A 27,102-nucleotide genomic window follows, 5' to 3' on the forward strand; every position below is an offset into this window, starting at 1 on the left:
GTCCTTTCGGACTATTCTCCGTTTTTGCCTGAACCTCTTCAACTGAGGTGAAATGGGTTCCCCTTAAGCAAAATTTAACTTTAGGAAATAAAAAAAAGTCGCATGAAGCCAAATCAGGCGAATAAGGAGGATTCCCTATCAGAATAATAATTTTGCTGGTCAAAAACTGCTTGACAGATAGTGCCGTGTGAGCGGATGCTTTGTCCCGGAGCAACAGCCATCCATCGCTTCACAACTGTGGCTTTTTTTTCCTAATTTTTTCACGAAGTCTTTTTAGTATTTCAATGTAATAGTGTTAGTTAACAGTCTGACCACTGGGAAACCACTCAATCATTACAATTCCATTATTGTCGAATTTTGATTTTGACATGCGTTCTTTTTTGGATTTTGGGGTTCCTGAAGACTTCCATTGCATCGACTGGCACTTACTTTGTGAGTCATAGGTAAAAATACATGTCTCATAACATGTTACAACAGATTTCAACAAATTTTACAAGAAACTTGATGTTTATTCGCTGTTCGGTTTTTACGTTAGACATTTTTCCGGCAGAATGCAGTTGCACGTGTTCACTAAATAACGCAATATTTCCAAATGGTATGACCGATTCAATCGAAATTGGCAACATGGATAGAGGAGGTATGTGGGATGATGCCACAAAAATAATTGCTGCTAATTCCATTGTTTTTTCAAGTTACAGACCTAGTCTCGTTACTTTTGTGTCACACCTCGTATATTGTCTTATGTTCATTATAAACAGAAAAAAGGTTTCTAACTTTCTCTAATGACCAGTTAGACCACTCCGCTGTCCAGTACCTGGCGGTCCGAACCCTCCATTTAAATCATTTGTAGATTAAAGTTCTTTTATTCTTACTGAGAAGCCCAAGCTGGGCTTAAACCAGAGAGAATTCATACAAAATACATGTATAACGACATAATTCGTAGAAGCAACGCCCGTTTCCGGGCGTATCTAAATAAGCAAACTTACGTTCACAAGGTTGTGACATTAGTTATTATGCAGTTTGTCTTTTTACGAAAGATTAGGATCGATGAAGTCACGAGAACACAATTTTACTAGAACAGGATTATTTTTAAACAATAGATGAGTCTGATTCAAATTTGCTTATCATGTATTCGCGAAAAATGAATAAATGAATACTATTTTGAATTATTCTGTTCGTTATTTAACTGGCAAGGAAAGGCTCGGAAGTGTCTCTCTCCGATTTTGATGAAACTTCGTACGTTTGTTAAGCAGACAAAAATAAGGGATACGTATTTTTTTTTATCGGCTCAGACGTGGAAACGACTCCTTAAAGTTTCAACCCCTTTTGGCTATCTCAAAAACCATACGAGATACATTAAAACTTCGAATAGAAAAGTTGTATGGTTTTTTACGTACAATAACAGGATGCTAACAAATTGTGCAAAATACAATTTGTTTATAACAAAAAAATTGTTCATAACCTTATTTTACAATTTATTCAAATTTGTATAATGACAGAAAGTGTAGAAAATTTTATTACAAATCCATTGATATATATATACGATATTGCCTCCTACAATTCCACAGATTTTTATTATAAACATTACGAGTGTGCGCCCGCTGCGCTGACGCGCCGCACGATACTAAACCGGATCATATCGGACGATATTACACTACCAGTTAACGTCATTTTTAAGCATAAATAAGAAACAATTATATTTGCGTTATACGTAACTGTTAATTTTATTAAATTTGTATTACAAAACATTTATTGTTAAAGTACATAGGTATTCTATATGCCAATTTTATTAGGTAACGAATAGTTTGAATAAGTTAGGGAACAAAATTGCGGCAATAATGGTATTCCTCGAAGAAATGTTTCAAACACATTTCCGACATTAAGCATATGTAATAATTACTACGTCACCACATATGTATATGGCATAGTCGTTCATTATGTGATGCACAGCAAAATTCTACGGGATTTTAAAAATGAGGTGATCTTGACGATATATATCCACTTTATAGCATAGAGTATTTGAACCCTCAATCGATCCGGTAAAAGGAAAGCTCCTTAACAAAAAACGCACGTGACCCCGGTAAAAGTGGCCTGTTAGTCACCCCCATAGAGTTGGAGACAGGCCCACCACTTAGGTTCTGTTGCCTATACGAGCGCTGTGTCTTACTTCAACTTCTGGGACATTGCACTTCGCTTGATTTAATAAGCATTACATTGCAGGAAGACGTTTATACTTATTTTACTGTTAGTAAATATTTATTACTGACCAATTAAAAAAATATTATCGATTTCTGTTGAATTTCCATATTAAAGTGGCAAAAATAAATTTAATAAGAAGTCGATAACGTTTACTGATGTCGGTAATAAGACGTCGATAATTATGTATGTTAGATTATCGATTATTTATATGATGCCACTCGGTTAAATTTTTGATTCGCAAATGTTAAATAAAATAATTCGGATATTCTCTTTCGTGTTTGTTTCCTTCGTAAAAATTCTGATTTCACACGGACATAATAGAACGAGTTATTTAAGTAGTTCTTCCTTAGTTTTCTTCATTTAAATATATAAAGTTTGTTTTAAAAAGTTATAAGTGTTCTGTTTAATTATTTAGTATTTCTTTATTTGTTTAATACTCATAACCATATTCCATTAATTTCCAATTTAACATTTGTTTAAACCGAAGTTAAGACAACAAGTTCATACTATTGACTATCCGTATTAATGCTTCCGATGTCACCGTTGGGGAACTCCACGTGCTGTTAACTTGTTTTTTAATATTTCTTCTTTATTTAATTCCAATGAATAAGGACACAATTCCCTTCTATTCAATTTTAAATACTTAATTTTCAATTTGATTAAATTCTTCTTAACTCACTTTTAAGTATTTTAAGTTAAACCTCTCCTGTATTACACATTACAAATAAAGTGTAAGACAAAGCACGCTATAATTGCAATTATACAGAATGCGGACTTTTGTTTTTCGATTTAAAATGTCTATTTCCTACCATTCCAATGAAATATAATATCCATATGTTGTGCCAATTGTCCTTTAATGTTTCTTCTATAGTTTGGTCGTTTATGTTAAAGTGGTCGATCATTGATAATCCTCACTGTAGTGTGACAGTGAAAGAAGTTGTGAAATATATTGCTGAGAACCTTATTATTGGCACGTAGGACGCTAACCCAGGGGCATCTGTCTAACCCAGGGGTCGGCAACCTGCGGCTCGCGAGCCACATGCGGCTCTTTGGATGTGAAGCTGCGGCTCTTTAGTTCCATACGCAAATATTATTTATTTTATCAAAAAAAAAAAAAAAAACATTTAAACATCGTTCTGAATCGATTAACGAGGATTAGGCACTGATTCTATCTCTCAACTACTTGTACTCGCTTTTCACCGCATCCCTCCCCCGTGACACGCGTCGTCGCTGTCGTCAACTGTTAGTGTTGTAAGTAAATGTTAATTGTTTTAATTTTTTACTTAAATAATAAGTAATTATCTAATAATGCCATATATATATTATCTAATTTGTTGTGAAAAACACTACTTATATGTATATGAATAAATAGATATTTTTTCTTATGAATAAATAGATTAGTTTTTTTTTATCAAAAAACTTTATTTATGCGACTACTATTTATTGTTGGCAAGAAAAAATGTTGTGGCTCTTTAAAAACTTCGAAATTTTGTAAATTGTAATTTTTGACTCTTCCGATTCAAAAGATTGCCGACCCCTGGTCTAACCTACAGCCCCAATTAGTTGGAAAAGAAAAATGGACATTTTGACTCGCACATATTTTCGGCAATAGGAACTATTGGCCGAGCGGTCATTCAGAACGATAGAGCTAAAGGATAAGGACAGTATGTAAACGTTTCGAGTGGTCATCTTGGCCGTCAGAACTTCACATTAGGACTTTTCAAAATGGAGTAGGCAGCGTATCCCTTAAACCTGGATTAGCATCTCATGCACCACAAATAGGGTTGCTATCACCTTTATTGCAATATATTAGGTCGAGTCATAAGTAACTTCCGTTTTTTTATCAGACATTTATTTCGTTCTCATTAAACAACAAAATTATATTATTTTATTATATATTCACCACTATTTTCTATAACCTTCTCCCATGTTCCTGGTAGTTTATCAATTCCTTCCTTGTAAAATGTGTGTAAGCCTTTCTTGGGTGGACTTTATGCCAGGATAAATAAACACAACAATCCGTGGTTGCAGTTAAAAACTATAATATAATTAATAATTAAACAATAATAATGAACAATAATACTCTATCTACATAATACGCATACCGCACCTAAAACCGTACAAATTGTCGGTGTTTACATTCGTTCTTAGTCTTTCGTTACACTGACTCGGTTTTGTTGTTTTCATGGGCACTGCGTAGTCGCCCCCACTCCACCTGTCACGTGGCATTGGCGGGCACACTAAGTTTGGGGTAACGTCAAACTTACATCCCCCCCTTCAAGTTGAGTGGACGGCTTAGGAAATGGGTGATAAGGGATCAATTTACTGGTGTGAAAAAGGTTTGATTCATTCTTTCTGAATCCTCTATCAACTATATACAGGGTGTCCCGCAATTAGTGTAGGACCCGAAAAGGGGTGGTAGGTGGGGCGATTCTGAACAACTTTTTCCTTTGCCAAAATATTGGTTGAGGCTCCATTTTCGAGTTATTAGCAAAAAACACTGACCAATGAGAGCGCGCATAGACCGGGTGCGCGAAAGCGTAAGCAAAAGCTTCGAATATGACGGCCGATCGTCGTCGTGAACAAATGTATCGATACTGTCGGTATAACGTCGGTATAACGTCGGAATAACGTCGGTATAATAGAAAGCTGTTACATGAAAGTTACATTAAATAATGAATAAAAAAATCTGGATTATTGTTGAATTATCATTTATTCATGAATAAGAAATAACAAAATTAGTCTCTACTCACGTAATCAAAGTAAATCGAATTTATTCGATACGTTTATTCGTTATGGCAAAGAAATAATGTATAAAATATGGAAAATTATTTTCGTTCGATATTGTCATGATGAAAAAGAACAAATTCTCATTTTTAAAAAATTAAATAACTTTTCTATTCAACAAATAAAAATTTGAATTGAATAATTAATAAATTTAAATGTAACTCACCCATCGAACCGCAAATAATCACGATGAAAATGCATCTCTGTCACTGGGTCAATCCACCGATCCCTACTGTTCTCATAAATAATAGAAACTTAAAAAACTCTCAAGAAACTTCACTGTCACCTATCACTGTCACCCTTCATTATTAGTTTTCATTATCACTTTTTTCTGTAATTTTCCCTAATTTTCACTAATTTTCACTGTGAGTTCAACACATAAATACGACGAATGAAAACACATAAACAAATATTCATAAATAATTTAAACTATATTATCTTGAAAGCAAGAAAACAGAATTTTTGATTAAAAACAACGATACATTTTATTTCAACACGTATCTTTCGACAATAAACGATGACTGTCGATCGACGCCGCAGTCGTTCAACAGATCATCGTTGCATGGCAACCGTTCGCGACGTATGCCTCGCGATCGAGAACGAAACCGCGATCCGTGGCCAGTCTAAAAATGTTTTCTAATAAAATACAATATAATATCGATTCCTCAATTCGGATTTCTTATAATGAGAATATAGCGTATCGTTAAACATCATATCTATGAATAATCGTTCACGCGTTTTCATTCGGTCCGTTTACCGGTCGTGCTTATGTTGTGCAATTATTAGAAAGAGACAGTGAAATAAATTGAGAGTTCATTGACCCTGCCAGGATATCAGCTGTTGATGCTCTGATCGGTGGATCTACCCGGTGACACAAATATTTTTTATCGAAGCTAGTTTTTTCATGAATCAATGGGTAAGTTTTATTTAAGTTGTTTCCGTATTTTTAAAATTATACGTACGCAGCAATTGATTTATTTCACTTCAATGAGGTACTGCATTAGATATTTTATTCCAATTTTATCCCATTTCATAGGGAAGGTACACATTCGTTTTGAAACATGAATTTATTCGTTTGCTTCATTAGAATAATCGACAGAATGAATTTTCGTGAATTTATTCTTTTTCCTTTTTGAAGGCGTAAAATAAATACAAGATACATGGTCTGGGTAAACAACAACTAATTGGTTTATCTCCCATTCACGAATTACGAAGAATTTAATATTATTCTTAACTTCTTAATTCATTATTCGATTTAATTTTCACCTAATAGCTTCCTGTTATACCGACGTTATACCGACATTATACCGACGTGGTATTAATACGTTTGTTCACGACGACGATCGGCCGTCATATTCGAAGCTGTCGCTCACGCTTTCGCGCGCCCGGTCTATGCACGCTCTCATTGGTCAGTGTTTTTTGCTAATAACTTGAAAATGGAGCCTCAACCAATATTTTGGCAAAGGAAAAAGTTGTTCAGAATCGCCCCACCTACCACCCCTTTTCGGGTCCTACACTAATTGCGGGACACCCTGTATATCACATTAGATACTTTATTTTTTATTTTATATGGACCTGTTCTAATTGGGTCTAATTTGTTTCTGTTCAATTTATTACCATTTACTATATATACTAGGTCTCCAACTTTGTAATCTATATAATTTGTATTCTTATCATAATAATTTTTATTTTGTCTGTGAGCTTTCATTGAATTTTGGAATGCTATTAATCTATCTTCTTTCAAGTTACGTTCATTACTAGGGTTTAGTTCGCTTAGTAGAGTTGATTTGTCTTTTCCAGTGAGCAAATAATTGGGTGTGAAACCTGTTGAACTATGAATTGTATTGTTATATTCTTTGACACATTCTTGTGCTATAATGGGCCATGGGCGATTTTTGTTCTCAAATATTTTACATCTTATCCTGTTGATTAGTGTTTGATTCGTTCTCTCATTTAAACCGTTAGAAAAAGCACAATCCACTGCTGTGAAGATTAAGTTTATCTTTTGGGACCTCAAATATTGTTTAAATTCTTTCGAATTTATACCTGCATATTGGTCTGTGAATAAAGTTTTTATGTTATTGTCCTTTTTTATTGTTTTTATTAGTTTAATAAAATCTTTCGCGCCTTGTGTTTTAGACGTTGATATAAACGCATACCTTGTAAAATGATCGATCAACAAATGCAAATACTTCTTTGTGCTTTTATTTCCTGCGAAACCGCCTATCGTATCTAGTGCAACGATCTCGAACGGCTCTGAGGCTGGGCCTAGTTGTGATAGTGGGGCTTTAAAGTTTCCTATTCTGGTCTTATTTTTAATGCAAGTTTCGCATGAACGACATATCATTTTAATATGCTTATGCATATTTTTAAAATAAAATTTTTGTGTGATTGTCAATTCTAATTGTTTTGTTCCTATATGCCCTTGTTTATTGTGTACATCTTTAATTAGAGAGATACCAAACTCTTCAGTTAATCAAATTTTCCTTTTATTATTTAATGTCTTATAAATTATGTCATTTTCAATATCATAATTGTTATCTAATTTTAATTGTTTTTGATTGTTTATTATTTCGTCTATTTGTAAAAAATGTACTATTTTTATTACTGATGTTTCGTCGTCTTTGTTTTCTTCTAGAACCGGGCTTCGGGATAAACAATCAGCTTCTAAATTATTTTTACCCGGGTTATAAACTATGTCAAAATCAAATTGAGAAATATAGTTTAGTATTTGATTCAATTCTGGATCATTGCATTTTTTTACATTAAAGTTTTCGAGCGGCTTATGGTCCGTAAATATAGTGAATTTTTGTCCCATTAAATAATACTGCCAATATAGAATAGCTTCTTTTATGGCCAGACATTCTATATAAATTGCCCTTTTCTTCTTCTGTGATTCTGACAATTTTCGCGAGAAAAAAAAAACTGGTTTTATAACCCCGTCATTTTGGGGTTGTTTTAATACTGCCCCCACCCCCTGTAAACTTGCATCCGTATAGATATAAATTGAATTCGTAGGATCAAAGATGGCCAAAATCGGCTCTGAGCACAAGTAATTTTTTATTTTTTCAAAACTTTCATGACACAGTTTGGACCATTTAAACTCTACATTTTTTCTTAAGAGGTTATAGAACGGTTCTAATATTATTTTCGACTGGGGAATGTATTCCAAATAAAAATTCAATTTTCCCAAAAATTGTCTCACATGTTTTCTTGTTCGTGGTATTGGAAAATTTTTTATAGCGATTACATTATCATTTATGGGTTTTATATAATTATCGCCTATTTCATGACCCAAATATGTTATTTTTCGTTGTGCAAATTTGCACTTTGATAGATTCAATTTGAAGCCATATTTTTGCAACGCATTTAAAACTGATTCAATATTTTTCAAATGTTCTTCATAATTTTTGGAATAGATTAAAACATCGTCAATGTAATTTATCGTAAAAGCCGCTAAATTACTTTTCCTTATGACGCTGGACAAAATTCTTTGAAATATTGCTGGCGAGGATTTTAAACCGAATGGTAAACAACACCATTGCCAGTGCCCTTGATGCGTTACGAATGCCGTTTTATATTTGTCTTTGTTACGCACCGGAATCGACCAAAACGCCGAATTCACGTCTAACTTTGTGAAATATTTACAATTTCTTGCACGTAACGTTATATCTTCGATTCGCGGAAAAGGTTGACTCTCCGGGACTACTATTCTATTCAGCTCTCTATAATCAATACATAAGCGAGATTTTTTTGCTTCTTCTTTTTTGTATACTAATGTAATCGGAGCCGCATAAGGACTGCATGACTCTTCAATTAATCCTGCTTTTACTAATTCTTTAATTTGATTCTCTATTTCTATTTTATCTTGTATCGAACATTTATATGGTTTTTTCGATATGTATTTGTTTTCCGTTAGCTTTATTGCCGCTTCATAATTTTTAACTCTACCCACATCAAATTTTCCTTTTGCAAACACTTTCCTGTAATTTTTTAATATGTTTTGTATATTGCGATCAGCAGTGTATATCTTATCGGACATTTCCTGTTCTTTTTCTACCTGGTTTATTTCTGTATTATTGATTTGTCTTATTTTTAAATTTTCGTCTTGACATAATTTAAATTCTTTTATAAAATCTAAACCAAGTAGTGCATCATCTTTAAATGAATTGCTTTTTACTATAAAAAATGGAAATTTTTTTTTCATGTTAAAAACCTTTACCGGTAAAGTAATCATACCTTCGGATTTTGAAATTCCCGAAATAGTTTTTATATTTTTATCCCCACTTATCTTTTTATCTAGATTTTGTTTTGCCCAAAAATCATAATTTATTAGTGAAATGTTGGCTCCTGAATCATAGAGACCAACAATTGGTTTGTCATTCACAAGAATTTTTAATTTTATAAGTGGGGTCACTATACGTTTTTTGCCTCCTCGGTAAAAGATACTGCATCTTCGATCTCTATGTTATTAGCTATTTTGATTTTATCATTTTTGTCTGTTTTTCGGTTTGCTGTTTTTGTACGACATACCTCCTCTGGATGGAATCTATTTTTAAAACCTACACTTTCACAATATGCACAAGGCTTCCGCGAGCGTTGGTTTGTTTGTCTATCTTCATTATATTTTTGTTTGTCATCTTTTTTCTCATTGAAATTTCTATTATTTATAGGTTCCATTTGACTCAGTAATGACATTAAGTTGTCTATGTTTGTTAAATTTTTCCTCTCTAATCGCGATTTAACAAAGTGCGGAAGAGCAATTACAATTAAGTTTATTTGTGAATTTATCGTTAGATCTGGGTCTATGTCTATCAACATATTTCTCTTCTTCAAGGCAAAGTCCAAAAAGGGTCCATTTAGATATCTAAATGTGTAGGCATACGCAATCTCAGACCACGATTTTTGATTGAATGTATCCATAAATGACTTATTCCAATGTTCCCATTCACACGTTAGCGAGTTTGTCTTTAAAAATATTGAAAACCAATTTGAAGCGGGACCTTCTAAAAATAATCTTAAGACCTCTGGATATTTATTTTCTTTTATTTCGAGTCGTTTGCATTCTGCCACGAAAATCTTCATCCACGACTCCGCGTTAAAGTTTTTTCCATTAAACTTCTCCAATATTATATTTTTCGAAATAGAATGGATTGGTTTTTCCTGGGGTGGGTTTTCAGGAGCAGGATGGTTTGATGGGATAGGGGAATCAGTCTGAATCGCTTCCAAATAATACCCATCAAAAATAACATTACCTTCATGATCCACATAACTGTCTTTCAATTTGCCTTCCGCCAAGGTGATGACGACGTTCCGAAATTTGTTGCGCAGTTTCAAGCTTTTGACGACTCCCTTCGTTACTTGATTTTCAAAAAGATTTGGGTGTTCAGCGTTTGTCTGTGCCCCTTCAGGGAATCTGAAAATTTCCGGTTGTCCCTCCAATTGAATTGTCTTGACCTTAACCTCCGTAGTTTTGCTGTCCACTGCCTCGGAGACAAAGTGGAATCTTGCTTTTATGTCCCCCATATTTGTACGGTTTTGTAAGCCTTTCTTGGGTGGACTTTATGCCAGGATAAATAAACACAACAATCCGTGGTTGCAGTTAAAAACTATAATATAATTAATAATTAAACAATAATAATGAACAATAATACTCTATCTACATAATACGCATACCGCACCTAAAACCGTACAAATTGTCGGTGTTTACATTCGTTCTTAGTCTTTCGTTACACTGACTCGGTTTTGTTGTTTTCATGGGCACTGCGTAGTCGCCCCCACTCCACCTGTCACGTGGCATTGGCGGGCACACTAAGTTTGGGGTAACGTCAAACTTACATGTGGTTGGTTTGGACTGGAAGAAGCTTTCAACAGCCTGCCTGACTTGCTCTTCAGAATTGAAGGTTTTTCCATTTAAAAAGTTTTGTAAGGAACAGAAAAGGTGGTAGTCTGTCGGGGCAAGATCTGAGGAGTAAGGTGGATGTGGTAAAACAGACCATCCAAGCTCAAGAATTTTTTCTTGAGTCACCCTTGCTGTATGCGGTCGCGCGTCGTCGTGTAAAAGAATGACATTTCTGCGATTGACGAGTGCAGGGCGCTTTTCTAGGAGTTTCTCTTGCACTCTTTGCAATTGCTGAATGTATTTATCCGCAGTAATCGTTAAATTTGACTTCAACAACTCGTGGTGACTTATACCTTCATAATCTCACCATACACACAATAAAATCTATTTAGCTGCATCGGAAGTTACTTATGACTCGACCTAATATTAATATTTAAGTTTACAATCATTATCCGAAATAAAATACTGCATCTACCAGCCAACGGCCATACTAGTCAGGATATACCGGTTCTCGTCCGATCACCGAAGTCAAGCTGAGTTGGGCGCGGATAGTACTTGGATGGGTGACCGCTTGGGAACTCCGCGTGCTGTTGGCTTTTTTTTTATTCGAAAACTTTCCAACAATTTCATTTTATAAAATTCCCAGTCATTTTATTTTCAAATATTTTATATTAATAAATTTGTAACGCGATAACTGAGGCGCGAACTATTCGCGCCGCCGACAGAGGACGAGAATTACGAGCCGCGGTTTTTCGCAGCTAATTCCACGACCTATCGCGATATAAGACGGCGCGAGAGACCGAACCAGCGGAGAGCGTCCGGTACCGTTGTAGCGAGCGAACCGATCCATAAACCGAATCATAGCGAGCGAACTGTCACCGTGAATACCGTACTCCGACGATTTTTGGTTGTATCCTCGTTTCCTCCGACAGGGGGCGGACACAGTACAGAGTGTGTTATCTGCAGCCTACTGCCCGCCGATATCCCCTGTATCTCCCGGTCCTGTCGTCGTAGCTACGCTCCGAAACGGGGACATCCCGACCGCCAAGAAGACACCCGTGTGTTATCTGCAGCCGGCCCGACCTATCATCGGCAAAGTGTGGAACTCCGCTCCCAGTATCTCTGCCTTCCCCCGCGGAACTTGTATAGCGAGCGAACACGGACTAACCGACTCTGCGACTCCCAGCGAGCGCGAGCTCACCGTGAGCCCACAGGTGTTACATTTTGGCGCCCGAAAAAGGACTCTCAATTGCGAGAGAGAGTGTTTCACATACAGTGTGTGTCATCGGTGGGGTGGATCTACCGCCGGACAAAGGCCGAGTTAATTTTGTTTGCAAGGGAGAACCAATTCGACTCCACCGGCACCCTCGATATACTACGGGCCAGAATCGGCAAGCATCTTCGGGCTATGGCCACGGAGCGAGGAGACCCCGAGGAAGCCGGACCATCATCCCGGACCGTATCACCGACTTCGCCTTTTGGGATCTACTCCGCAAGAGGATTTCATCGACTGGCTCAACCATCTGCGGGCCACGTACAGCCTGCCGGAGGGTAGTATCCTGAAATGCCTGGCGGTGGCATTACAGGGACCAGCCCTGGCTTGGTTCCACAGCCACCAGCACAAATGGAGGACATGGGCCAACTTCCTGGGAGCCTTCAAGCGGGAGTACCGCCCGCAGCATCTCACGGCCGAAGTGGACAGCCGAGTTTTCCGGAGAATACAGCAGCCCGGAAAAACAGGGCAGCCCTACCTGACCGACCTGGAAACCATGATGCGACGTTATGGGGGCCTAACCGACGAGGAGCAGCTGACCCATGCATACCGCAACCTGCTTCCCGAGTACAGGCTGTACATCCGCCGTACGGACCTCAACACCAGGGACGACTTACCCCGTATGATCACGGAGTTCGAGGAGTTGGAGCAGGAGGTACAGGCCGCGCGTCCGCCACGCGCTACCCCGAGGAGCTACGCAGCCGAAGTGGGAGCACGCTACAATTGGGAGACCTGCTGCTGGCGATGCGGTCAACGAGGACACCTCCGGAGCGAATGTCGTCAGCCGGGAAGACTGTTCTGCAGCCACTGCGGGACAGAAGGCCGCCAGACTCGGAACTGCCCCTGCCACAACCAGCAGGGAAACGCCGCGCGGAGCGGCGTTTGAGGCGTCGCCGGACCAGCACCTCTACCAACACGCCGGTCCATCCGGTAGAAGAGGACAGGCGAATCTACATCCCTTTCGAGGCGTGGGGATACAAAGGCGAGGCCCTCGTGGACACCGGAGCCACCCGATCATACTTTCGCAGTGACCTAGCAGCGTACTGCCAGTGGCATGGCGACCACTGGGATAAGGAGCCAGAGGAGGTACGAGTCGTCGATGGAAGCCCAGCTGCCACCGCCGGCCAGATTAACAGCGTCATCACCATCGATGGCCGGAGCCTGGAACACCGCTACGCCGTACTGCCTAACATGAGCTATGTCATGATCCTGGGAGTGGACCTCCTCGAGCAGCTCGGGACCACCATCCGAATCGGCACCTACCGATGCACCCTTCCAGAGATCCAATGTAGAGATGTTCTCGAGATCACCGGATCCACAGGATGTCCACCGAGCAAGATGCCGAAATCGCCAGCACTTGGCCTACCAGAACTCGACCGAAGCGAGGCACCCGGCACGTCCAGTTTGCCAGGACTGCCAACACACCTCCCGGAAGCATCCGGAACGAGCCGACAGAGGAGGAGACGGAAGCCCGCCAAGAAACGGCCGCCCGCCGAAGTGCAGCAGCCAGACAAACCACAGGGAAAGCGCGCCCCCGTCGCCACAGTAGGGGCGACTCTCCGCCTGGTCTCTCCGCCTCAACCGAGGCGTTCAAACCGAAAAGCGGCGAAGGGACGTTCGAGCGGTACAGAAGGAGGAACGTCCCGTCGAAAGCAGGGCAGTCCAGACCGAGGAAGTCCGGAGGATCCCACGGCCGCCAGCCACCGTCCCACCGAAGGAAGGCCAAGAATCAGAAGAAGAAATCTTTATAGATTTGCCTCGCCTCACCAATCGCTGACCGGCGAAACAGGCATTATCAAACGGCATCACGCTCTCAGTGAAGAGAGTGAATGCCAAGAGGATAAGGATACGGGCCGAGGTCCCAAAGGCAGTTCTCCGCTGCAGCCGGAGGACCGTCGTCTGCCATAGCCCACCCCGAAGAGGACCCGGTGGATCTGCGGGCGTTCCACCGCATTAGACCTGAGCGAGAGCAGTGATAGTTTGTAAGTGTGTAAATAGTGCGTTAAGTGTAAATAGTTTGTTCGTTCATTACGTTAGTTTGTAAGACATTCCGCGTTTATAAGACATTGCGTTCCGCGTTTATAGACATCGCGTTAGTTTGTAAGACATTGCGTTAGTTTGTAAGACCCTGCGCCAATAAACTGTTAGCAGATAAGCCGCGTCAACATCAAATAAAAACAAATCCGGTAGCGTTTGCCGCATTAACCTCAAATAAACCGACTGTATCACGTCAACCACGTTAAGAACCCGATTCTATTGCCTCTACCAAGCGAACTTCAATTTCTGGTATCCCGCGCGCAACTCTGATGCTTTTGCATGGTGTCGGGGCTTGCCCTAGTATCTGAGACAAGATCCTGAAGACCACGCACCGCTTACCCTAAAAAGCCATCTTGGTGCTGCCCAATTCCAGAACGTCTGGATAACGGATGCCTTTGGTGTGCAGACTTGCGTGGAAGAGGCGTCGCGATGAGTGCCCTCGGCGGTTCCCCATCAAACGCCGTAGGAGGAGTCCTATTTACATGGGATTGTGCGTTGGGTGAATGCACGGCCGTCGCTAAGGTGTGGGAGTGATGGACCCAGTCAATCTAGTATCCGAGACGAGTCCGTGATGTAGACAGCACAACTTTCACCCATATAGCTGTCAATCTCAGGTTTCTGAGCAACGGATGCCACCGGCAGAAATGGATGTGCTGTAGAGGAAACCCGCCCTTCGGGGCCACGCCCTCGACGGTGACTTGTCTAACGTTGCTTGAGGTTCATTCTCGCTATCACAGGTACTAAGGGTGGCATGGAAATCCCCATCGGAATATGGACCGGTGCTATGTCTGTTTGGAGATGAATTCTTAGGGACAGTGAATTCGGGATCTAGAAATGGAGCGTTTGTCGCGTATACCCGATCGGGTGAGGTAGCACATTCGCAGCCCGGTCGGCCGGACCGAATACAGAATGTATTAACTGTTTAACTGTAGGGGCTTATGCTACATATCTCGCGCGACAAGATGAGTTCAACACGATGCGACTCGTTATTTTAATGTTTCTTTTTACAGGATTAGTGAAAATGTAAAGCTTCAACGCAATACAAGAAAAATGGTATCACATAACCACACAGTGCAGTGTGGCTTCTCTACAAAAAGTAAAAAGACCTTCACTAGTCTCGATTCCGGCACTCGTGGCGGTCGTCCTAGATAACAGTCTTCATAGGCGCTTTAAAACAAAGACAAAAATTCTTTCACAAATGGCTGACAAATAAAATAACAGAATGTTAGTTAACTAAAAATCAGAATATTTTATTAGCAATCACTATCATGTACTATATTAATTAACTCCTCAACTTACAAGTTTTTCGGCAGTTGCGTCAATTAGAATTGCCCAATTATTTCTTCAATTTTAAGATAATAAAGAACGTTGAAATGTTAGGTATATTTTGGATTTAGCGATCTTCAATTATACAAATTGTAATTGGTATCGATCTCAAAACTTGATTTTTATGCAAACACGATTTGGGAATGTCATATTTGAAGTATAACGTGCGCCACACGTCTGATTCGATGTTATAAGACAAGGAGTTAATAAAAAAAAGTTAAATGTACATATTTCTTTATATATGTCTTGCATTAGTGTGAGCTTCGCGCGATTACAAAAGGGAAAAGCAATTAAAGGTGAAATTTGTCTGCATGCCTGTGAAGATCTAGATTTGTTAGATTACACTGTACAACAGCCAACTGATTTCGTAACGGCTACTGTGAAATTCTTATAGATTTTTGCGAGGTGAATACGGATCTGAAATCCGTTTTTCTCTAGGACGTACAGTTTTTGAGAAAATTAATTTAAAGAAAATTGAAAATTTTCAACTTTGGAAACTTTTTGTGCTTTTACCGTAGCAGCTATTCAGTGGCTTTTTACACGAGAAGAATCTGTGAATTTTCCTGAATAAAACTATATAAATTTCATAGTAGCCGTTACGAAATCAGTTGGCTGTTGTACAGTGTAATCAAGGAAACATCTTCTATCAAACTATTAGGATTAACATTTGACTCTCAGCTAACATGGACGCCTCATATTAATAAACTCAAAACTGATAGCTACCAACGACTTAACATACTTAGAACAATAGCTGCAAATAACTGGGTAGCCGACCTTAAAACCCTACTCCTAACTTATAAGGCAATAGTGAGATGAAAACTGAACTATGGATCAATCATTTACAACTCAGCCAACACCAACATACTAAAGAAATTAGACCCTGTACATAACAATGCTCTTAGATTAACTGTGGGCGCCTTCCCCTCTAGCCCGATCGATAGCATCCTTAGCGAAGCTTCAGAAACTCCACTACGAATCAGAAGAAAATACGTAAGTATCAAATTTGCAGTCAGAATCGCCTCCCACCCACAGAACCCAGTCTTCCATAATGTATTCCAAGACCATTCCAAGAATTAGCACTAACACCTCTCTACTCAACTACAGTAAAAAGAACTCTGATCCAATCATGCTAGAGGCTATATTTCAAGAATTAGAAGCGGAATTCGCAAACCACGTGCACATATACACAGACGGGTCCAAGACACGAATCGGATCCGGATATGCAATTGTCAGGAACCAGTCAACCGAAAAAGTTAAATTTCACCACAAAACACCTATCTTTTTATGCGAACTTCAAGCAATTACACACGCCATCAAATCAACTTTAACCGACCAAAATACAAATTTTGCAATTTTCTGTGACTCCACAAGTGCCATCTCAGCAATACAGAAACTATGGACAAGCGACTTTGTCATCCAAGAATGTCAAGAAGCTTACACCAGATCAAGCCAAAAGAACAATTCAATAACAATAATGTGGATCCTCTCCCACATTGATATAACTGGCAATGATAAAGCGGATCGCGCAGCTAAAGAAGCAGCTAACTCGACTACCCCCAACCACCACGACAACAGCACACATGCGGAAACATTACTCTCCACTCTTAAAGAAAAAATTAAAGATTGTTGGAATAAAGAGTGGAATTCATTAACAAAATCCCGTACAAAATCAATAAAAACGACTTTTATGGAAAATCTATTACCTAGAAATTACCTAGACCAGACCAAGTGATGGTATCTCGAATTATTATGGGCCACACTAAACAGACCCACCAATATGCGAAATGTGCAAAGACCACCTCACAATAGAACATATCATCATCCACTGCAGGAAATATACCCCAATCAGGCAACGGCATAACATAAAACCAACCCTAAAGGACAATGTGAAGGACAACACATCGATCCAAAACCTACTGCAGTACCTCAGAATGATTAAATTGTACAACAAGCTCTAATTATGTATTCTCCGAGTCGCTAATAACCCTTGAGTGGTTGATGCGACTTTAAACAAATAAATGAAAAAAAAAATAGTGCCATCGTAACGTAACGCTTCTGCAGCATAGCTTTTGAGTCAGCGTATAACGTGATTGCTGAGAAATAGGAAGTTGCATACATTTTGTTCGCAAGTTGACAAATTTTCTAACAATCTTGATTGTATAAGGATAGGGCTATTTTAAAATATTTTTTTTAATTTTAACCCTCATTAACCCTTACGCCCCTCATTGAGAAAAACGTAAAAAAAATTTGTTTAAATTTTCTGACATTTTATAACAAATTGACAAAGTTAAAAAAAATATTTTAAAATATCACAATCCTTCATGAATAACACAAAAAAAATTTAGCTTAGTAAACACCATTTTCGTTAAAATGGGCAAAAATTTGCAAACTATGAAGGCTGGTCATTTCTTAACAAATTCGAAACCAGCAAAATGATGACTTACCCCCCCCCCCCCCCCCCCTAATTTCACCTGTACTACAAAATATTTCGATTACAGAAAAATCGGAGATGGTGACTTCCAAAAGCATTTATAAATGAATTTCTGGTAAGAGTGTTGGATTTTTATTTTTTTGTAGAAAATACGTTTCGTTTAATAAAAATATGACGGATTTGATATCCACACTAATTGAACAGTTCGTTAAATATTACACTGCCGACGATTTCCAGAAAGGCCGATGTGCAATTCTTTCATTGTTCTACTTTTTGCATCTATGCATGATAAATTATTTTATTTACCATCCTTGTGATTACTGAATCCTTGTTAAACTACCATGAGGTAATCACTTGCTTTAATGAGTTTTCACAAATTTCAGTGGCCTTGAAATATGTTGTGAAGGTCACTGATCAACTTTTCTTTATGTACATACATGTTACCTCTGCTTAGTCTTTGTATTCGAGATATTCGCGAAAAGTTGTAGTTAAATTTTACGTTGCAATTATATTTTGTATTGGATATTTGTCATTGAATGGTCAAAATCGTATCTGAACGTAAAATTGTCAGCCCTTTTCATTTCCGGTGTCAAAATTGGGGGTTGCTAATTAAAAAAAAAATGGACGACCTTGAAATGATCTTGCAGGACAAGGTCAAAGTGACGACTGAGGTAGCGGTTGGATAGCCAGGGAAATTTCCTACAACTTTTGTCTCAACGAATTTTTGTGTATAACGCCTATGTTTCAAGTTGTTTAAGCGGTCCGGGACTTTTTGAAGACCCTGTATATATACACACGGTATTCCACTGAATGCAAAATGATGTCGAAAATTGATACAGGCTTAAGATAATTTTTTTTTTCAAATATCTCTAAATCGAAAGGAGTCCGACATGTATAACAAGAAGTTGTTCAGAATGATAACCTTGACAACATATTTCAAGGTGATTGAAATCGGAGGTGGTAAAAATAACATTCGTGAGATTATTGGTGGTAATTACTAATGAATGTTCCTAATATATGATACAGAATCTATCTAACGAAGAGAATATTTGTAAATGAACGAGAGTAAAAAAGTACCGGGACAAGAATAACTTTTTACACTTAGGCTATTTATCAGGTATCTGTTAAATGTATAGGAACTAAAATTAGAAATTCTTCGACTCTTCTACTTTTTATATTTATCCATGATAAATTACTTCCTTATCAGGTTTTTACGAGGTAATTATTTACTTTTCCTTTTCTCGTTCTCGAGATATTCAAACAAAGTTGTAGTTAAATTTTAAGTTGCAATTAAATTACGTGTTGGCTATTTGTGCTATATAGAACGACTTAATCTAGCGTGACCCGCACGGGTATCAGTCGAAGATAGTGCGATGCGTTTTATTCGTTCTTAGAAATTTCATTCATATCAGTTATCAATACATCTCGAGTGACGTAGACGAGGCTTTGAAAAGAGCGTACAATTTTATGAATGTTTGCTGCATCTGATGCAAAATACAAATGGTATATTTATACGAACTATTGTGAGAACTATCGAAGCAACATTTACAAATCGTGAAGAAGCAAATTTCAAAAATAACCATTATTTGGTATAAAAGAATTCATATTGCTTTCATAAAGTAAAGTATCAGTATCGATAATATGTCAGTGTTTAATGATGTGTAGATGATCTGTACACCAGTAAATTGCATTAATGATTTATTAGCTGAGGAAACATATTTGAAAATGGATGTCATACGTTTAATTGGAAGATGTCACTACAGTATTCTCTCCATAAGTGTAAAAACTTCGGGTTTCACATTTATAGAATTGGAACTGCATTCTTTGTAATGAGCAGAACATAGACAAGGATGACGACACAAAAGCAAAGAGGGATTGATGATCGAGACGTTCGACAAAATGATTCGTACGAGTTCATTTTTAAATTTAAGAATCAAAATTTTTTATTTTTAGTTTTTCGGGAATGAAACTTTAGCGGATGACGATAGGATAAATAATTATCACCCGAGTATGTACTTGTATCGGGACACATTTTATTATAAAGTTATGTTACCGCTTAAATACTATGACTAACGTCTAGCCAAAGAGTACGGATAGAAGGAATAGTTTAAACCTGCATATTCACCAATAATTTCTTTGTAATAAATATTTTGTCATATCTCTTTAATATATTCATTTGTAATTTCTTGTAATTATATAGTTTTTCATTTTCTTATAAGTTGTAACTTATAAATTGTAACAATCATTTCCGCAATATATATTCTTCAAATATATTTTATGTAGTAATCATTTTGGTATATTCCTTTCTTATTCAACTTTTTAATGTTGTAAAATTGATGCAAATATCTGGAAAGACAATATTGGTAATATACAGAAAATTTAATACAAATGTATTTTAAATTGTTAGAGGTTGACATGAAAGCAGTATTGTTTGATTTAAATTTCCCGTTCGTTTGTACAACCAATTTAACAAGTTAAGTGTGTTTGACGACTGTATTTGTCATGGAGATGTGGCAGAATTTTGTGTCATGGTGACTATATGCATTATACGTAAAATTTTGTTACAACTTTGATATTTAAATTGTAATTTTGGCGAAAACTAAATTATATTCACGAAATATGTAATATGGTTAAAATGTTTATATGTTTAATATGTTTCAAATGTTTAGAGGTCAACACGAAATGAAATAAACAAATAAAAGGTGTAAACGATTTGTGATGGATTCATAAATTCTTGAGAGCTAATTCGTCATCGCTTGATTATCGCGACACACACTGGTATGCGTTTTGCAAAAAGATCATCACAGTTAACTGATTAAAGTCACAACTTTTTTCGAGAAATTAAAATTTTCGTCAGAGAGCATCGCCTCAGGTCAATTGTGTGGTCTAGCGCGAACGGTCAAGAACGAATCTCTCGCTTCCGTACTTCCGTCGAATTAAATAGCCCGCAGCCTGATAAGGACAGCTAGCGCGCCAAAACCTTGAAAGGAAATGGGAATCTCCCAAAAAATTAGAAATCCCCAACGTTAAACTATCCGAGAAAAATCCAAACATTTTTAACACTCCTGCCCCTATGCACCGCTGATGACCTGAGTCTTAAAATCTAAATGCGTACTTTTGAAACACTTTGCAATTTTTACCATTTCCGAAGTTCTTAATTTTCGAATATTCCCAGTAACAATTACCGAAATTATCAATTTGTAAATAAACAGAGTTCCAAAATTTCCAAGTTTTCAAATTTCCAAATTTCCAGATTTTTAATATTCTAAACCTCAAAGTTAGCCACTTGATTTTGAAAATGAAATAGTTTTGCTTTGAACTAGTGTTGCTACAAATAGTTTTGCTTTGAACGATACTGCACAAAATTTCAAATCGAGCCATATTGCGATTTTTCAAAGTCAAAAGTTGGGAAACAAAGATATGAGCAGAACGCGATTGAAGTTTTTGATTATTCTAAAGTAAAATTACTTATACACATACACTTCGCTCAAGTAATTAAGGATTATGTTATAGGAAGACTGTTTGAGCAATAGATAAAGTAGGAACCTTCACGTTGGCCACTTAACACTTTATTGACCGGTCGTTTTTGAGGCTGCCACTCAGTAAGTACCGGCTTAGTCGCGCGCGCACTTACTCCCAGTACCGGCTAAATTTTCGCTATTCATTGTGTCGTGCATATTTCTTTTGTTTCAAAGGAATGTAATTTTATTGATATTTATACTTTATTTTGCATTTATTTTATATAATAGAGGGCCTTATAAACTAACATTCAAAAAATAAATTCAAGGTAATAATAATTCAATTTTTCGATAAGCGTTGGCAATCGAAAAGCCGATTAATAGGCTAGCGGTCGATAAACGTTGGCGATCGAAAAGCCGATTAATAGGCTAGCGGTCGATAAGCGTTGGCAATCGAAAAGCCGATAAATAGGCTAGCGGTCAATAATGTGTTAAATTGTCGTAAATATCCCACTCCATCTTCACAAGTCGTTAAAGTAATGGAGATTATGTGATGAATTATCTATGATATGAACTGATTGATTTTAGATTGTTGTCTTCGAAGGAAATTGGTTGTTGGTTGATTCTCCGCAGTAATGCTTCCGATAATCTAACAAAGAATTTGTGGGCGAAATCTGATTGCAGTTTAGTCATTTATTAAGTGTTCGACGATTATTCGGTTACGTAAAATTGGTAAAAGGTCGAATCTATGACACATCTGTTTATAAATTATGTTTATACTTTGCAGCTTTAAAACAGCTCTTCGTTGCGTTAACATTTGGTTTACGTACATACCCCTACCAAGTATCCATTCAGCGATAATACGATTATATATTTATGAAACGTGAACTCTTCCTTCATAAAATCGCACTTGCAAAGCTAAAGAAGAAATCGCGACACTACTTACAGCGTATTTGAAGAAATTCGCCATAACGAATTAAGAAATTTCAAAAAAAAGGAACATTGTAGAGGAGATAGAAAGAAATTTTGCTGTTTTTGCCATAAAGTCACCATCAAGCTAAGGACAGTTTTCAATTTTCGAGTCGTTAGAGGTATGTAAAAATACCTCTTACTTTTTATATCAATATCCCTTATTAATCTTAGTCAAACTTAAAATTATGTAGCTCCGACAACCTTGACACATGTATTTTGATAACTTGTTTACACAGGGTGGCTCACCACATTTTGCCATCTAGATTTACGTCATTATTATTAGTCATAGCAAAGAATGTTTCAGACGAAGTTAAATTGTTTTTGAGAGGGGCATATGCTGGTGGTATATTTTTTTTGTAGATGGACGTGTAAAGGACATATGAAGGTCATTAATGTTTTTTTAAATGGAATCATATATTTTTTATTGCATCAGCAGATATTCCTTGATATTCTTTACAAAAAAGTTTTAATCTATTTATGTGAAAAGATAATTAATTTAGGAGATATTTTAAGTCTAACTTGTTAGGAAATCGTGACTTTTTGGTCAATATTATGAATTGCCCTAACTTAACAGCAAATGTTTTTCTACATGCTTTAAGAGATCACGTGTCACCAAACGAATTGTGAGTTTTTTTTTTTTTTTTGTTACGCAGTAACAGTGAAATTTAGTCTCTGTTATGTCTCTAATACGGTGAATTATCACTTCATAACGAAGTATTCTAAAGTAGAAAAGATAGACACGTTACATATCAGTTTATTTTGAAGCTGAGAAAAGTGCTACACATGCAGAAAGATTATACACTACGGAATGTTAGTAAGTCATTAATTTTTCGATTCACAAAGTGTTCTGATGTAAATGGTCGCCACATTAAACTTTTTTTGTAAATAGACATTAAAATTAAAATATCTTCTAAACTAATGATTATTTCACATAAATAGATTAATACTTTTTTGCAAAGAATATGAAGGAGTATCAGCTGATGAATAAAAAATAAATGATTCCATTTAAAAAAACATTAATGACCTTCATATGTCCTTTACACGTCCACCTACAAAAAAAAATATACCACTAGCATATGTCCCTCTAAAAACCATTCAACTTCATCTGAAACATTGTTTGCTATAAGTAATAATAATGACGCAAATCTAGATGGCAAAATGTGGTGAGCCATCCTGTATATAGTGGATAACGAAATTACACGAGTGCTTACATTCACAATTTGTAATGAACATATATGTCAAACTATGTTTGTAGCAATGTTTACAGTCGGGGAAAAATTTCGAAGTTATGTCAGTAAAAGTTGAAAACTAGAGTTTTCCGTCAATTATGCATAAGGAAAAACTCGTTCAAAATCATGCCACTAATAACGCATTAGGACATTAAAATCGTTCGAAGTTAGTTTCAAAAGTTAACAACAATTTTCGCTAATATCTCGAAAACAAAAGCTTTCCGTCAATTATACAAGAGGAAAACGTTGTCCAGAACCACGCCCCTAACAACATATTCGAAGGACATTAAAATCGTTCGAAGCTGATTTCAAAAGTTAATAACAATTTTTCGCTAATATCTCGAAAACAAAAGCTTTCCGCAAACTTTGTATATGAACAAAATTGTTCAGAATCATGTCCGTGATAAGATATTAAAAGCACACTAAAATCGAGAAAAGTTTATTTCAAAAGTTGCCGGTTTTTTGCAATAACAACACTTTGCAATTAAAAAATGAAAATTTTTTTGATAATGGTACCAATGGGGAGTCAGCACCTACCATATGCAAAAGGTATCGTTCCGATCGGTCCATCCAGCTAGGCGTAATGCGCGAACATACATAGAAAAAAAAAATATATACTGATCGAATTGAGTAACCTCCTCCTTTTTCGAAGTCGGTTAAAAATATTAGAACGCTTCCTATATAGGCTGTTCCGTAACACTTTCCACGATCAAATATTTGCGATAATTTGACGAAAAACTATTTCAAACACAAATTGACCGATTTTCTATTGGCTACATATTTCTTTAAAAAGTACTTGGAAAAATATTTTTTATAATTGCCAATGTAACCTTTCTTTTTTTGGGAAGAACACTGTACTTTTTACTTAATAGTATTATAACAGTGGCGTCGATTAGCGGCCGCCACGTCCCTGCTTAATTTATTATATTTAGCCTAGTCTTAAGGATTTTGGGTGTGAATGAGATGCAATAATGAATTGTTTACCTGGGTCCGAGTGAATGCTGCGTAGCGTTTGCGAGAGGATGTTTGGATCATCGGTTCGAGTGTCACGTTGGGTGTCCGAGTTCGAGGAACGCCTGAGAAATACGCGTGTATCGTTGAATGATTGGTTTAGAGTGAGAACGATTCGGTTTGGAAGAGGAAAGAATGATTCTGGGTTAGAATGCGTCAGGGTGCATGAGGGTGTGTGTTTTTAGTATGAAAGTCAGTTCAGTTCAATTCATCACTGTTAGTCAAAGAGTACGGCCGTGGACCACATTGTGAAATAAACTCGGAAAGTTAAAGGTGGAAAATCAGAGTCTCTATTTTTCCCTGCCGCGTCCTCATCCCATACCTTAATAGCTTAGCCATTGCGTGTTGACATTTCTTCTTTGTTGTGAATTGTCTGGTGCAATTCGTAGATAATTTGGTAAATAAATTTCTAGTAATACAACTTTGAGTTTTAGTAACAAACACAAATTATCATCCGTTAAAGCAGATTACCATTTCATGTTCAAATTTATATTTCTTTGTCTTTAAGACTACCCGAGATTTGGTAATTTAATTCGTCTTTAAAAGATCTGCAATAGTATTAAGTAAAAAGTATAAAATGTCATAGAAGGTAACCCCAATTATTATAAAAAAGTATATATCGAAGTTTTTTCATTGCAATGTATAGCCAATTGAATATTGATAAAAAAACTTATATTGTATCTAGACTTTTGTGGGTGACCGTAGTAGCGGTGCTAATCGAATTCAAAAAGTTAAAGACAAGCGTTTCTGTCAATAATCTGTTTCCTATAATTTTACAGGTATGAAGGTGACGTTTACCATAACAGCTTTCATTCTTTCAATTTCATTGGTATCTGCAAATTGGCACCAGGACCCAGCGTATTGTAACAATGAGACGGTAAAATTAACCGGCTATCTCGGCAAGAACCTGCCACATAATTTCATAGTTTCACCCATTTTAAAATGCATAAGCGTAACACATGGCGAAATCCGGAACATACAGGAAGGTGCATTTGATGATGTGCCAAATTTGATGTATCTAAATCTCGAAAACAATTATATTAGACCACCAAATTTGTTTTCTTTTGGTAATTTGCCAAACGTCAAATCATTAATTCTCGGCAATCAGCTTAAAAAGCCTCTACCATGGGAAATTACTAACGATATCATGGTAGTAAATACTGTGTACCCAAAGCTGTTACATTTAAATCTGAGAAATGATAAAATCGAATCCATTAAAATCAACGTACCTAATCCTTTTCCGAAATTAACGCATTTAGATCTTTCAAATAATCATCTCTCTTGGTTTGACTTGCTGTTGTGGAGTAATACACTTATGCAACTGAATCTTAACAACAATCAAATTTCGAAGATCTGGCACAAAGAACTGAAAAATTTGATATCACTCACAGTTGACGATAACAGGATTTCAAGTGTAGGAAAGAACTATGATCTCGATCTGTCGGGACTGAGTAGTCTGGAATACCTTTCGATCTCCAACAATCCAATCACGGTACTTGATGACACAGCATTCGTCGACACGGCTAACCTTCGGTGTTTGAACATGTCCGAAAATGGTCTAACAGCACTGGAACCAGAAGTGTTTACGCCTTTGATCTCTTTAGAAATAACTATATTGAACAATAATATGTTCCGCACGATACCGTTTATGAAACCTTTAAACATAAGCACGCTGTTAATGGATTGCAATAGGATAACAAATTTGACATCAAACTCGTTATCCATGTTACCAAATCTAAGAAAACTGAGTTTAGCTGGAAATATGATTTCGAGCATTCACGTGGATACGTTTAAATCTCAAGAACTATTGGAAGAATTAGATTTGAGCGATAACGAGTTAAATCACTTGCCAGTACATTGGGATTTGCACACGGAGAACCTTCGATATTTAGATTTATCAGGGAATAAATTTATTTCAATTACACCATTCTTAAGCACGACTATCACCGCATTGGAGCAAGTTTATCTAGACGATAATCCTCTTAAATACGTTGGCGGTAACAGCATAACAATACCAGAAAATATGACGATTTATTTGAACATTGGCCAGAAACGTTCAAAACCCATTTGTGTACGCAGGGGTAAACCAGATCTGATTATAGTAGATTAAAACTCGATAGCAGATATTGAAATTATTAGCTTACAAGGTACTCTAATTAGAATTTGGTAATACTCTTTACATACTTTGTATCACATATATTTGTTTCATTATGTAACAAAATGGATTTAATATACTATGATTTTTTCGTACGAATATATATACCAAAATTTTAAAACTAATGTAAATTATTTTTATGTATAATGTATGTAAGTATTGAATAAATGCAATCAATCAGTCCCTTGACTTTTCTCAACCCTTTCGTTACGGCAAACTAACAAATAAACCTACCGAAGTGTCACTCTCCGATTTTTCTGAAATTTGGATATGTTATAGTCCATGGAAAATTAGGGGACACGTTTTTTTTTTTAATCTGCGGTAAAACATATTTAGGGTTGTAAACGTGGTTTTGTTTATTTAGATACGCCCGGAGACGGGC

The 27,102-nt window shown here is 37.0% G+C and overlaps 2 protein-coding genes and 1 non-coding gene across 5 annotated transcripts; 2 read left to right on the forward strand and 1 right to left on the reverse strand.

Annotated features, from left to right (window-relative positions):
• Positions 1–795: 795 nt before the first annotated feature.
• Positions 796–10,512, reverse strand: LOC105663162 (uncharacterized). 2 transcript variants are annotated; one of them, XR_013038330.1, is made up of 2 exons: positions 4,310–5,463; positions 796–4,237 (listed from the first exon to the last, which is right to left on the reverse strand). XR_013038330.1 is itself a non-coding variant. In XM_076532323.1 (2 exons), exons 1-2 carry the CDS (start codon positions 10,510–10,512, stop codon positions 4,191–4,193), a joined length of 318 nt encoding a protein of 105 aa, XP_076388438.1. In that variant the 3' UTR covers positions 796–4,190. The 2 variants fall into 2 exon arrangements, 1 of the variants encoding a protein (XP_076388438.1); XM_076532323.1 differs by lacking the exon at positions 4,310–5,463 and adding an exon at positions 10,242–10,512.
• A 793-nt stretch (positions 10,513–11,305) lies between these two features.
• Positions 11,306–11,424, forward strand: LOC143264719 (5S ribosomal RNA). The gene has a single exon (XR_013038649.1). It is a non-coding gene; the product is annotated as a 5S ribosomal RNA (ribosomal RNA).
• A 10,825-nt stretch (positions 11,425–22,249) lies between these two features.
• Positions 22,250–26,902, forward strand: LOC100876772 (podocan). Of its 2 annotated transcripts, none has more exons than XM_012290532.2 (2): positions 22,250–22,444; positions 25,345–26,902. In XM_012290532.2, exon 2 carries the CDS (start codon positions 25,347–25,349, stop codon positions 26,673–26,675), a length of 1,329 nt encoding a protein of 442 aa, XP_012145922.1. In that variant the 5' UTR covers positions 22,250–22,444; positions 25,345–25,346; the 3' UTR covers positions 26,676–26,902. The 2 variants fall into 2 exon arrangements, with proteins under 2 accessions (XP_012145922.1, XP_076388437.1); XM_076532322.1 differs by lacking the exon at positions 22,250–22,444 and adding an exon at positions 24,819–24,838.
• Positions 26,903–27,102: the final 200 nt, after the last annotated feature.

Source organism: Megachile rotundata, chromosome 6, assembly GCF_050947335.1.
Source record: "Megachile rotundata isolate GNS110a chromosome 6, iyMegRotu1, whole genome shotgun sequence".
In the NCBI taxonomy this organism is placed as follows: Eukaryota; Metazoa; Arthropoda; class Insecta; order Hymenoptera; family Megachilidae; genus Megachile; species Megachile rotundata.